This window comes from Anolis sagrei, chromosome 13 (assembly GCF_037176765.1).
Source record: "Anolis sagrei isolate rAnoSag1 chromosome 13, rAnoSag1.mat, whole genome shotgun sequence".
In the NCBI taxonomy this organism is placed as follows: Eukaryota; Metazoa; Chordata; class Lepidosauria; order Squamata; family Dactyloidae; genus Anolis; species Anolis sagrei.
Genome location: NC_090033.1, coordinates 10,524,495 through 10,539,015, shown reverse-complemented (window position 1 = coordinate 10,539,015; position 14,521 = coordinate 10,524,495). Strand labels below are relative to the sequence as shown.

The 14,521-nt window shown below is 44.1% G+C and overlaps 1 protein-coding gene across 1 annotated transcript in view; it reads left to right on the top strand.

Moving 5' to 3' along the window:
• The first annotated feature begins 414 nt into the window (after positions 1 to 414).
• TTC34 (tetratricopeptide repeat domain 34) overlaps positions 415 to 14,521 on the top strand; it is a 28,654-nt gene continuing 14,547 nt past the window's right edge. Inside the window, exons 1-3 of the mRNA XM_060758751.2 lie at positions 415 to 560; positions 7,982 to 9,508; positions 13,721 to 13,946. Of these exons, the coding sequence (XP_060614734.2) occupies positions 8,226 to 9,508; positions 13,721 to 13,946 (1,509 nt within the window). The 5' untranslated portion in view covers positions 415 to 560; positions 7,982 to 8,225. The remainder of the gene's footprint in view (positions 561 to 7,981; positions 9,509 to 13,720; positions 13,947 to 14,521) is intronic.

Below are 14,521 nucleotides of genomic sequence, written 5' to 3'. Positions count from 1 at the left end.
CTTGCAAAACTTTGTACCGGCATGCTTGTGGGTGAGCTATCCCCGCAATTGCATCCGATCCAGCTGAATCGCTAATAAAGAGCCTCAGTCGCCATCTTCTTCCACTTTGGTGAGATTTTTATTCTTTTTAATATTTTTTCGTCACCGGAATTCGTCTTCTCTGTCCTCACCAAGGTTAGGGACCCTCTTTGGTGCGGTCCTAGGGGTCTCTTTTACTGGGGAGACCCTCCAAAAGTCCTTATTGACTTCACCTCCATGTTGAGAAAAGGCTCCTTTCCTTCATGCGACAGGCATCGTTCCACTTGTGTGCTTTCTCCTTTTAAAAAATTCATGCCCTGCCCGATATCAAAAGGAAATGCTGTGATGCACTTTAATATTTAAATAGGGCTCTTGGAGGTCTGAGTTTTTCTTTCTCCTCCAGTGCCTTTCTGTCTGCCTTTCTGCTGAGGCTTAAAACCCAATTTTGGAAACATTTGCCTTTCTCTAAATGCAATACAGTCTTGGAGAAGAGGTGGTGTAATTCAGACACCGGAACCCCACAAGTCCTCTTGGAAGACGGGGTAAGTTACATTCTTCTTATCTATATTTATTTTCTGCACATAATCCTATTTCAGTGTAGACGAAGCCAAAGTGTGAAAGTGCATGTGTGGTTGTCAGACAAGAAGTCTTTCTGTTCAGGAAACTCACTCTCTCTCTCTTTCTATACACACACACATATACACACTAGGCCTGGGTAACAACGGAAAAATTTGTTTCTAAAATCAATTCGTTTTTTGGGGGGTTTTGCGTTTTGTTATTTAAAATAATTACAAAATTTTCCTTTTAAAAAGTTCGATATTTACGAAATTTCGTAAATGTGAAAAAAATTACAAAACATTAACGAATCGATTTCCGAAACAATAACGAATCGATTCGTTAATGGCGGACGCGACCGCGAAATACGCTAAAAAACCTCCAAAAACTTCTGAAGCTTCCCTCTCCCTCTGTTGTTGACTGTTGGTGTGATATTATAATTTTTTTTCACTAATTAAACAAAAAACAACCATAAAACTTGCCCCAGACATGCAGAAATAATAACGAAACGACCTCAAAACAATAACAAAACGAATACAATAACGAAATACGAAGCATTTACAAAACGTATTTAAAAATTCGTTTTTTTAATTGCTCCAGAATGGTTCGTTATCGTTTTGTAATTAAAAAAAATAACGAATTATTAACGAATTACGAATTAACAAAACGAAACTGCCCAGCCCTAATACACACACTTTATTTATATTCCGCCCTTCTCTCCTAGGGGATTCAGAGCAGATTACAACATTTACAGCAAACATAGGCAAACATTCAATGCCTTTACAACCATATATAATGAGACAGACAAACACAAACAATGGTAGAGGCTTCTCCTTTCATTTCTGCTTTGGAGGCAGTGCTCATTTCTGGCTCTGGGGGAAGTACTGTTCTCTATTTTGAAGCCAAGGAGCCTGTGTTGGCACCTCCTGGTCGTGTGGCTGGCAAGACTGCTAGGAGCATCTTTTGTCTTTTCCTGTCTTTGGCGACACCTCTGACACCCTCCTCGCAACCCCCTCCCATGGGTCCTGACCCTAAAGTTGAGAAACACTGCCCTTGTTGCACTCCAGAGCAGGATTCCCTCTGACTTTAAACACAACACAGTTAAGTTAAAATAGCAAGCAGTTTATTGAGGGTAACAAAAGCCAAAGCAATAAAAAGTAATCCACAGTAAAAGGTAAATCCAATTGATTAGGAAGTAAAAAAAAAAGAGCACACACACATACACACGTTATTTATATTCTGCCCTTCTTCCCTACGGGACTCAGAGTGGATTACAGCATTTACAGCAGACATAAGCAAACATTCAATGCTTTTACAATCATATACAACGAGACAGACAAACACAAACAATGGTAGAGGCTTCTCCTTTCATTTCCGGCTTTGGTGGCAGTGCTCATTTCTGGCTCTGGGGGAAGTGTTGTTCTCTATTTTGTAGCCAAGGAGCCTGCGTTGTCACCTTCTGGTCATGTAGCTGGCAAGACTGCTAGGATGGTTGGACGAAGCTGGAGGCGTGAATTTGACCCAGCTTTGCCCACCAGGTTTTTCCGTGCAGCACCAACGAAGATCCGAAGGGCGGGGAGGCAGAGTTGCAGTGGTCTATAGAGATTTCATCCCTTTGACCAGGGGCCCCATCCCGCAGTCAACAAAATTTGAATGCATCCACTTGAGGTTGGGTGACCGGGACAGAATAGGGATTCTGTTAGTGTACCGTCCACCTCGCTGCACTACAGTCTCCTTACCTGAGCTAGCAGGGGTGGTCTCGAGCCTGGCATTGGAGTCCCAGCGGCTTCTTGTGCTGGGGGACTTCAATGTCCATGCCAAGGCGGCCCTTTCAGGACTTCATGTCTGCGATGGCAACCATGGGGCTGTCCCAACAAATATCTGGCCCCACTCACAGTGCAGGACATACATTGGACTTGGTTTTCTGCCAGGTATGGGAGGAAGGTGGTGGGGTCGAGGAGCTGACCATCTCTCCGTTGCCATGGACTGACCACTTCCTGGTCAGATTTAGGCTCACTGCGCCCCCTAACCTCTGCAGAGGTGGAGGACCCATTAAGTTGGTCCGCCCCAGGAGACTTATGGATCCAGATGGATTCCTGACGGCTCTTGGGGAGTTTCCCGCCGCCTCGGTAGGTGATCCTGTCGAGACCCTGGTCGCTCTCTGGAATGGGGAGATGACTAGGACAATTGACACTATCGCTCTGGAACGTGCCCTCTCAAGTAGCCGAGCTAAATCAGCTCCCTGGTTCACTGAGGAGCTGGCAGCGATGAAGTGAAGGAAGAGGGAACTAGAAAGTGTGTGGCGTTCGGATCCAAGCGAGCCAAATTGAGTCGCCTTCGGGCTGAGAACAGCGGTATATAAGTAAGGTAAATAAATAAATAAATAAATAAATAGGACCCTCACGACCCTCCCCCCCAGGGGTCCTGATCCTCAAGTTGAGAAAGACTGCCCTAGTTGCACTCCAGAGCAGGATTCCCTCTTGCTTTAAACACCACACAGTTAAGTTAAAATAGCAAGCAGTTTATTGAGGGTAACAAAAGCCAAAGCAATAAAAAGTAATCCACAGTAAAAGGTAAATCCAATTGATTAGAAAGTTTAAAAAGAGAAATTGATCCAAAGAGAAATAGTCTAAAAAAGTTCATGAAACTAGAGGCTTGATTTCAAAGGCAAAATAACAGCAAAGGGACTTAAAACAGGAATCAAACAAAGAACTTAGCATGAAGAACTTATCGTGAATGCAACATTGCTTCGTCTGAAGCTAGACTCGGTACTTGGCAATTATATGTCTACTTTGTTTCCAAAACAGCTAAAAATTGATTTTTCCTCAATTTTGGTTTCACTCTAATCTGCTCTAATCTGACTGAGCGCTTTAATTTCTGATTTGTTTGTCTTTCTACCTGGAGATAACTGACCAGGTGCAGAGCCTTTCCCATGCTCCAGACATTGAGAATCCCTTTGCAGCAATGCAGGCCTCTCTAAGCCATCAACTGAACTGCATTCAGGCCCCACATCTCTAAAACCAATCCCAGGAAGCCCTGGCGGCCATCTTAGGATAAGGAAACAAGAAGACACCATTTTAGTTAAGGGTTTTCTAGAGGGGGCGTGTCCTAATCCAGGAAGCAGAGATTAGACAGCCAGGATTGGTTAGAAGATAGGGGCGGAGCCTAGCGTTCAAAAAGAAAAAAGTGTACCTTTTGAACTGAGGCTTGAGTTAGCAGTTGGAATTTGTCCGTTGGGGACTTTGTTAGTTAGTGATAACGGTTGGTGTTAGATAGGAGAGCTGGGTTAATCTTTTGTGGTATTCAAGAGCTAGAGAAATTAGCTAGGAATACAGATAGTGGAACAGGACCTTTTTTGTGGTCTGTTCTTTGTCCCTGAGGAAGGCTAGACCAAAGGCTATTGGCTAGGTTCCAGAATGGGAGGATTTTGTTTGGAATTATTATCAGCAATTCATTTCCTGAGATAATCTCCTGTTTTGTTAACATCAAGATTTGAACCCAGAACCCATCTAAGAATTGTACATCGAAAGTAACCAGAAGCTTACGTACCAGTAACTTACTGAAACCACTACGCATTTGTACCAGAAGAAGTTTAAGCCTGTCAAATAAACGTTTTATTTATTGTTAACACTCTATAACAGCCTCAGTGTGAACATCACTGTGATTTAAACCCTCAAAAGAAAACAAACGCTATTGTAACACAAGAGGGTGTTACTAAGTATACTCTCCACATACAACTCAGTCTGAATACCAAATGAAAAGGTGGCAGCAAAAACAATTGAAGAAACAGTTTCAAGTAGGCCTGGGTAACAACGGAAAAATTTGTTTCTAAAATCGATTCGTTTTTTGGGGGTTTTTGGGTTTTGTTATTTAAAATAATTACAATTTTTTCCTTTTAAAAAGTTCGATATTTACAAAATTTCGTAAATGTGAAAAAAATAACGAATCAATTTCCGAAACAATAACGAATCGATTCGTTAATGGCGGACGCGACCGCGAAATACGCTAAAAAACCTCCAAAAACTTCTGAAGCTTCCCTCTCCCTCTGTTGTTGACTGTTGGTGTGATATTATAATTTTTTTTCACTAATTAAACAAAAAACTTGCCCCAGACATGCGGAAATAATAACGAAACGACCTCAGAACAATAACGAAACAAATACAATAACGAAATACGAAGCATTTACAAAACGTGTTTAAAAATTCGTTTTAAAAAAAAATTGCTCCAGAATGGTTCGTTATCGTTTTGTAATTGAAAAAATTAACGAATTATTAACAAATTACGAATTAACGAAACGAAACCACCCAGCCCTAGTTTCAAGATCTCCCAGTTGCCTCCTTCCTGTTTTAAAAATTCCCCTGCACCTATATATAATTTGGTTGGCAGCTTGTGGGATTCACTATTCTAAAATCCCCTGTTCCTTTCCCTACTAAGTTCCTTATAATTAGTGGTAATCTGCTGGCATAGTTTTCCCCAGGTTCCTTATAATTGGTGGTACAGAGGTGCGGTAACGTTATAATTTGGTGAAGCAGCGTTGGGATTATTTTTATATCTTTCCCTGTCTGATAAATTCAAATTATTTTAAAAGCTTCTCTACTACTTGGCCTTCCTGCTATTCTTATAGGAGCCTAGGATAAGATCCTGACACTGGTTCTCCCTGCCATCTAACTTCTCAGTTAAAGGATCAAGAATTTGCACTCTGTCAGCTGAAGCCAAGCAGGCTAGCCGACTGTTTACTGTCTCCTGGGAAACAGCCAGGCATGCGGCAGATTGAGTTGCTGCTGCTTTTGTGTTTTCCATGGCTTTCTGCTCCCACGAGCTGCAGGTTGCATGGCGTGTTGAGTGGGGACATAGCCTTTACGGATGTTTATAATCTCCAATGGATGCAGGATCAGACCAGTATGCTCCCCCAAGCCAAGTTGTTGTTCCATGTGAGTTACTACACTTTTTGCAGATTTTTGCTTTTGGGGTTCTTATTTATTTATTCATTTATTTATTTATCGCGTCATCAGCAACCATACCATTGTATTACATTTCTAACAGAACAAAACAAACAAACAGATAAAAAACCCACAAATTTTGCATACTTGATAGTCAATTGAATGTCCTTTGACCAGTATCTGGCCACTTGGAGTGCCTCTGGTGTTGCCGCAAGGAGGTCCTCCATGGTGAATGTGACAGGGTTCAGGTTGCATTCGTTCGTTAATTTTGTAATTCGTTAAATATTCGTTATTTTTAGCAATTCAAAACGATTGTTGTTGTTGTTGTTCATTCGTTCAGTTGTCTCCGACTCTTCGTGACCTCTTGGACCAGCCCACGCCAGAGCTCCCTGTCGGCCGTTATCACCCCCAGCTCCCTCAAGGTCAGTCCAGTCACTTCAAGGATGCCATCCATCCATCTTGCCCTTGGTCGGCCCCTCTTCCTTTTGCCTTCCACTTTCCCCAGCATAATTGTCTTCTCTAGGCTTTCCTGTCTCCTCATGATGTGGCCAAAGTACTTCAACTTTGTCTCTAGTCTCCTTCCCTCCAGTGAGCAGTCGGGCTTTCTTTCCTGGAGGATGGACTGGTTGGATCTTCTCGCAGTCCAAGGCACTCTCAGCACTTTCCTCCAGCACCACAGCTCAAAAGCATCGATCTTCCTTGGCTCAGCCTTCCCTAAGGTCCAGCTCTCACATCCGTAGGTGACTACAGGGAAGACCATGGCTTTGACTAGGCAATGGATCTTGGTTGCCAGTCTGATGTCTCTACTCTTGACTATTTTGTCGAGACTGGACATTGCTCTCCTCCCAAGAAGGAAGCGTCTTCTGATTTCCTGGCCACAGTCTGCATCTGCAGTCATCTTTGCACCTAGAAATACAAAGTCTGTCACGGCCTCCACGGTTTCTCCCTCTATTTTCCAGTTGTCAATCATTCTTGTTGCCATAATCTTGGTTTTTTTGACGTTTAGCTGCAACCCGGCTTTTGCGCTTTCTTCTTTCACCTTGATTAGAAGGCTCCTCAACTCCTCCTCGCTTTCGGCCATCAGAGTGGTGTCATCTGCATATCTGAGGTTGTTAATGTTTCTTCCAGCAATTTTCACCCCAGCTTTGCATTCCTCAAGCCCCGCACATCCTCGCATGATGTGTTCTGCATACACGTTAAAGAGGTTGGGTGAGAGGATGCAGCCTTGCCGTACACCTTTCCCAATCTGGAACCAGTCTCCTGTTCCGTGGTCAGTTCTTACTGTTGCTACTTGGTCCTTGTACAGATTCCTCAGGAGAAAACGATTACAAAACATATTTTCAAACCCGGAAGTGTTTTTAAATATCGAAACGGCATCCTCCATCTTTTTTACGTGACGTTTTAGGGATGGAGGATGCTGGGTGCGCTGGGAGCCAATGCGGCGCTCCCAAGCACCGTGGCTGATTGTGATTGGGCGGGCTGCCCTTTAAAAGCGGCTCCACGTGGCCGCATTGCTCATTGCTGGGGAAGGTGAGGAGACGGAGGTTCAGGAGGGAGGCTTGGCTTGCATTCATTCATTGCTTGCATTCATTCATTCCCTGGGCTGGGAGCAGCGGGGAGGCTTTGCCGTTCGCTCCACAACAGGGCAAGCATTTTTAAATATTTCTGAAAAATATCTTTCTTTTATTCTTCAAAAAATTCAAAAAAATATTCTAAAAAAAGAAAAGACCCTTGTGTGCCTGTGTGTGTGAGTTTGTCCCTGTCCTGTGGCTGTGTCCGCTCCACAACAGGGCAAGCATTGTTAATTTTCCATTTTTAAATATTTCTGAAAAATATCTTTCTTTTATTCTTCAAAAAATTCAAAAAATATTCTAAAAAAAGAGAAGACCCTTGTGTGCCTGTGTGTGTGAGTTTGTCCCTGTCCTGTGGCTGTGTTCGCTCCACAACAGGGCAAGCATTGTTAATTTTCCATTTTTAAATATTTCAAAAAATATTTATAAATAAATATTTCAAAAAAAATTCAAAAAATATTCTAAAAATGAAATTAACGAAATTAACGAAATTTCATAAATACTGAACTTTTTCAAAGGAAAATTTTGTAATTATTTTAAATATTGAAACGCAAAAACCCCCCAAATACAAATCGATTTTAGAAACAAATTTTTGCGTTGTTACCCAGGCCTAATATATAAACCCATTGTCCTAATTCCAACAGACCTCACTACCTCTGAGGATGCTTGCCATAGATGCAGGCGAAACGTCAGGAGAAATGCCTCTAGAACATGGCTCTATAGCCCGAAAAAACCCACAAGAACCTAGTGATTCCAGCCATGAAAGCCTTCGACAATACAGTGTAGTAATGGTGAGGCCACGGGCCATATTTTAGTTCTTGTGGACCACTGGTCAACAGGATAGTTAAGCTTTAAACTTCTCAAACTAATTTTCAATATATTTTGTTTCTATTTAAGGAAAAATACAACAGCCTTGAAGATGAACTAGGAGGGTTGCAGGTGATACAAAGGTTTCTATACTCAACTTGAAATTTATGGAGCGGACTGTGTCTCTCTGTAAAGAAGGCAAACAACAGTCCATTGTCAACTAACCATCACAGCTATCGAAAGGGTGAGATCTTTCGGAGAGGAACATCAAGTGAAAATAATTCCCATTTTAGAGAGTAGGTGCCATCCTGATCATCCCCTCAAACCCAACAACATGGTTGCCTCCGTGTACAAGATGGAAGCCTTGCTGAAACAAGGCCACTACGAGGAAGTAGTGAGTCAATGTAACTCTCTGGTTGGCACACACTGCGACCTGGAGTTGCTCCTCACGAGAGCTATGGCCTCAGTGCTCTCAAAGACAAATGTGCAAAATGGTGTCATGGACTATCTCCATGCTTTTATGAACCATCGGAACAAGACGGTAGCGTTCATAAGTGGTCGACAAACGCAACACTTGCAGCAGATCATTCAGACCTTCTTGGACTTTGTCTCACTTGGGGAAAATAGTCACTCTAGACTGGAAAACTGGCAAAGTGCTTGCTATGACTTTCTTGTTGCCATAGCACCAAAGGACTTCCAGGTCTACCAAACATACGCAACTCACCTGTTGGGAAAACAACAATATAAAGAGTGTGTGTCTGCTTATAGTAAGGCTTTAGAGTTATTGTCCACCAATGGTGAGATTTGGGGAGACCGAGCAACTGTCCTTCTCATTGGCAGAGCCGCCGCATACTTTTCCTTAGGTGGGAAGGTGCCAGAGTTGATGAAAGACTTGACTACAGCCTTCGAGGCTCATCCCAGTTGGGCAAGGAGAACGTTTGAGGAGCTCTTCTCTGCTGGAGATATCGAGAAGATAGAAAAGATCGCCAGAGAAGCCCTGGAGGAAGGGTTTGCATCCTACAGAGAAGCAATCCGAGCCAGGCTCGAAGTCCGAAGTGATGGCAACAAGGGGTTGCTCTCCACAGTCATCTCCACCCTTCATTTCCTCATCCAGATTTCTCCAAAGTCCTGGCGGGAACTAAATGTTCGCCTGGCGGATTGTTATGTCTTGAAAGGCGACATCAAGATTGCCTTGGAGATCTGCAATCGGCTTCTGGATTCCGAGCAGGAGACCTATAACAACACCATTCTCGCCCTCCGAGGTTTTTGTTATCTCCATGACAAAAGGTGTCAAGAGGCCCTTCAGGATTTCCAAAAGATCATCGAACACGCTTCTCCGCATCCCATCAGCTGTGTCAAGGCCCTGTGCGGGCGCGGACTGATGCGGGCTTGGGGCGGGAGCACTTACTGCGCAGCCCTGGACTATATCACTGCCTGTGAGCTGAGACTTGAGGAAACCAGCTTTGTGATCAAGTCCTACATACCGTGGAACCAAAGAGGCTTCCTTTTGATTGTTCTCCAAGAGGAAGCACAGAAGATGCTAGAAAGGAAGCAGAGCAGCTCAGCTCCTCAAGACAATACATTGAGCAGGTTGACTGGAATCCACATGAAACAAAGGTAGGTAAGATCTTTGTGAGTTTCCAATTATTGCAATTTTGGTCCCTCCAATTATTGCAATTTAAACTCCCACCAAAAAAATACATTACAACGTATGTGCAAAACCACATATATACGCACAAACATATTTACATATACACACACAAAACACAAACACAGAAAGGGGGAGGAAGGAAGGAAGGAAGGAAGGAAGGAAGGAAGGAAGGAAGGAAGGAAGGAGAGAAGGAAGGAAAGAAAAAGGGTAGAGAAGGAAGGAGAGAAGGAAGGAGAGGAGGGAGGGAAAGAGGGAAAGAAGAAGGGAAAGAAGGAAAAAAAGAAGGGTAAAGATGGAAGGAGAGGCGGGAGAAAAAGAAGGAAAGAAGGAGGGAAGGAAAGAAAGAAGGGTAGAGAAGGAAGGAGGGAGAGAAAGGGAAAGAAGAAGGAGCAAAGGAGAGAAAGAAGGAAGGAAGGAAGGAAAGAAAGAAAGAAAGAAAGAAAGAAAGAAAGAAAGAAAGGTAGAGAAGGAGTGAGAGAAGGAGTGAGGGAAAGGGAAAGAGGGAGGGAAGGAAAGAAGGAAAAACAGAAAGGTAAAGACGGAAGGAGAGGAGGGAGAGAAAGAGGGAAAGAAGAATGGAAAGAAGGAGGGAAGGAGAGAAAGAAGGAAAAAAAGAAGGGTAAAGATGGAAGGAGAGGAGGGAGAGAAAGAGGGAAAGAAGGAGGGAAGGAAAGAAAGGAGGATAGAGAAGGAAGGAGGGAGAGAAAGGGAAAGAAGAAGGAGCGAAGGAGAGAAAGAAGAAAAGAAAGGAAGAAGGGTAGAGAAGGAGTGAGACAAAGGGGAAGAAGGAGGGAAGGAGAGAAGCGTAGAAAGAAAGGTAGAGAAGGAAGGAAGGAGAGAAGGAAATAAAAAATGAAAGAGGGAAGGAAGGACAGAAGGAACAAGAGAGAGAGAGAGAGGAAAGGAAGGAAGGAAGGAAGGAAAGAGACAAGAAAGGATGGAACTAAAGAGCAAAGGAAGCGAGAAAAGAAACAGGTAGAGAAGGAAGGAAGGAAGGAAGAAAAGAAGGAAGGAAGGAAGGAAGGAAGGAAGGAAGGAAGGAAGGAAGGAAGGGAAAGAAAAAGAGAGAAGGAAGGAGAGAAAGAGGGAAGGAAGGTTGGCCACAGCAACACGTGGCGGGTACAGCTAGTCTATATAAATAAAAATCTAATGATCATTTGTGGGATTAACAGAACTCAAAAGCCAGTGGGCCAATGGACACCAAATTTGGACAGCATACACCTAACAACCCAATGTATGTCCTTCACTGAAAAATTTGTGATTTTGTCATTTGGGAGTTGTAGTTGCTGGGATTTATACTTCACCTAAAATCAAAGAGCATTCTGAACTCCACCAATGTTGGAGTTGAACCATAGGTGACACACAGGACTCCCATGACCAACAGAAAACACTAGAAGGGTTTGGTGGGCATTGACCTTGAGTTTGGGAGTTGTAGTACACCTACATCCAGAGAGCACCATGGACTCAAACAATGATATATCTGGACCAAACTTGGCATGAATACTCAATATGCCCAAATGTGAACACTGATGCTGTTGCCAAGACAGAGTGTGATAATGAAACCGTTTTGGACATTAACTCATCCAAGGAAGTGGCTGGTTTAGACAGAGCTATCAGGCTGCTTCTGAGGGGGCAGAGATTCGATTGTGGAAAATCAGAAAGAATCAACGAGAAGGAGAGGCAGAAGCAGGCCTCTCAATATCAAAGGAATGTGTTCATGTTTTGCAGTCCTTAAATTAGTGAGAGAGCTGATATGATGATGATGATGATGATGATGATGATGATGATAATAATAATTTTATTTATACCCTGCTACCATCTCCCCAAGGGACTTCGTGCGGCTTACATGAGGTCGAGCCCACAACACAACAATACAAGCAATAACAACAATACATGCAATTCAAATAAATCACATAGACAATAACATGAGCATTGGCAATAGTACAACACACTTTTAAAATCTATGGCTAGGCCAAATGTAATTAAAAAATTGAAATGAGGCTGGACATGGACGAGATAAGGAGGTGGGGCGTTAGTGGAAACATATGAGCAGACCTAAACAATATAGAATCATAGAATCAAAGAGTTGGATGAGACCTCATGGGCCATCCAGTCCAACCCCATTCTGCCAAGAAGCAGGAATATTGCATTCAAATCACCCCTGACAGATGGCCATCCAGCCTCTCTTTAAAAGCTTCCAAAGAAGGAGCCTCCACCACACTCTGGGTCAGGAAGCTCTCACAGTCAGGAAGTTCTTCCTCGTGTTCAGATGGAATCTCCTCTCTTGTAGTTTGAAGCCATTGTTCCATTGCGTCCTAGTCTCCAAGGAAGCAGAAAACAAGCTTGCTCCCTCCTCCCTGTGGCTTCCTCTCGCATATTTATACATGGCTATCATATCTCCTCTCAGCCTTCTCTTCTTCAGGCTAAACATGCCCAGCTCTTTAAGCCGCTCCTCATAGGGCTTGTTCTCCAGACCTAAAGTGCTTTAGAGGACAAAGTGCTGAAGGTTCATTATTCTGGGAAGACACACTGGAACAACCACTCCTAAAGACTGCCAGAGTTGGGGCCTGCCTGATGTCCTTAGGGAGTGAGTTCCAGAGTTGAGGGACCACCATCAAGAAGGCCCTCTCTCTCGTCCCCACCAATCAGGCTTGCGATGCAGGTGGGAGCACAAGCAGGGCCTCTCCAGATGATCAGAGAGATCGTGTGGGTTCGTATACAGAAATGCGGTCACGCAGGTAGGCAGGTCCCAAACTGTTCAGGACTTTGTAGGTAAGAACTTGCACCTTGAAATGGTAGCCAGTGGAGCTCCTTAAACAGGCGGGTTGACCTCTCCCTGTAAGGAGCACTGGTTAACAATCTGGCTGCCGCCCGTTGGACCATCTGGAATTTCCCAGCCATTTTCAAGGGCAGCACTATGTAGAGTGGATTTCAGTAATCCAATCTAGAGGTGACTAAGGCATGGACCACCCTGGCCAGATCCGCCTTCACGAGGTACGGTCACAGCTGGCGCACGAGTCTTAATTGTGCAAAAGCCCTCCCAGCCACCGCCGATGCCTGAGCCTCAAGTGTCAGTGATGAGTCCAGGAGGACACCCAAACTGCGGACCTGTGACTTCAGGGGGAGTGTAACCCAGTCCAGCACAGGTTGCCACCCTATACCCCGATCTGGTTTACGATCGACCAGGAGGACCTCTGTCTTGTCGGGATTGATCTTCAGCTTGTTCTTCCTCATCCAGATAGCCACAGCGGCCAGGCACTCGTCCAGCACCCGAGAGGCTTCCTTGGAGTTAGATGGAAAAGTGTAGTAGAGTTGTGTGTCATCTGCGTAGAGATGGCACCCAACTCCAAAACTACGGATGACCTCTCCCAGCGGTTTCATGTAGATGTTAAAAAGCACGGTACTAAGATGGCTTTGGTCGCCTTGGTGGATGACCTCCATAGGGAGCTGGACAGGGGGAGCGTGACCCTGCTGGTTCTCTTGGACATCTCAGCAGCTTTTGATACCATCGATCATGGTATCCTTCTGGGACGGCTTTCCGGGATGGGCCTTGGAGGCACAAACTTGTCGTGGCTCCAGTCCTTCCTGGAGGGTCAATCCCAGATGGTGAAGCTGGGTGGCACAGAATGGAACCTTGCGGGACCCCACAGGTCAAAGGCCAGAGGTCCGAGCAGGTGTCTCCCAGCTTCACCATCTGGGATTGACCCTCCAGGAAGGACCAGAGCCACGACAAGGTCGTGCCTCCAAGGCCCATCCTGGAAAGTCGTCCCAGAAGGATACCATGATCGATGGTATCGAAAGCAGCTGAGATGTCCAAGAGAACCAGCAGGGTCATGCTCTCCCTGTCCAGCTCCCTATGGAGGTCATCCACCAAGGCGACCAAAGCCATCTTAGTACCCTGCCCATTTCTGAAGCCAGACTATGACTGATCCAGGTAGTTGATGTCATCCAGGATAGATATGGTCTCAGAAACTTGAGCTGATATGGTCTATCCAATGCAATTTTCTGAACCAGTGCCCTAAAGAATCCCCAAAACAAGCCTAAAAGCCAAGACACCATTTTTTTTGTTTTGGTTGGGCTGTGTTATCTATGGTTTCACATCTCCGTGGTTGCATGGTAATGGAATGAAAGACAGACCATCTTCTGATCAGAGTTTTCCTTTTATTTGGTTTGTGCAGGAATGCATCTGCAGCACACCAGCTGGCTTTGCTCCTGTTGGACCTGGATGCTTCCAATGAAGCATCTCGGATCTTATGTGCCGACGCACTCTATCAGATGGATCAAATGAATGAAGCTCAGAAGATCCTTCTGGTAGCGCTCTCCAAAACTTCCCAGAAATCTGCTGTCCTATCCAGACTGGCTCTGCTTCAGTTGAAAAAAGGCTTTGTATATGATTGCAACCAGGTAAGGAAAAAATCTATAGTTCAGTAGTATGTCCAGTAATATACTCTGATGATAGATAGATAGATAGATAGATAGATAGATAGATAGATAGATATGGATGGACAGACGGATAGAGACAAGAATGTATGGATGAATGGATAGATACAAAGATGGATATATGGATGGATAAATAACTAAATAATGGATACAAAAATGGATAGATACAAAGATGAATGGATGGATGGATGGATGGATGGAAGGTTAGATATAAAGATGGATTGATACATGGATGGATGGGCGGATACAAAGACGGGTGGATAAATGGATGGATACAAAGATGAATGGATGGATGGATGGAAGGTTAGATATAAAGATGGATTGATACATGGATGGGTGGACGGATACAAAGACGGGTGGATAAATGGATGGATACAAAGATGAATGGATGGATGGATGGAAGGTTAGATATAAAGATGGATTGATACATGGATGGATGGATGGATGGACGGATACAAAGACGGGTGGATAAATGGATGGATACAAAGATGGGTGGGTGGATGGGTGGATGGATGGATGGATGGATAGATACAAAAATC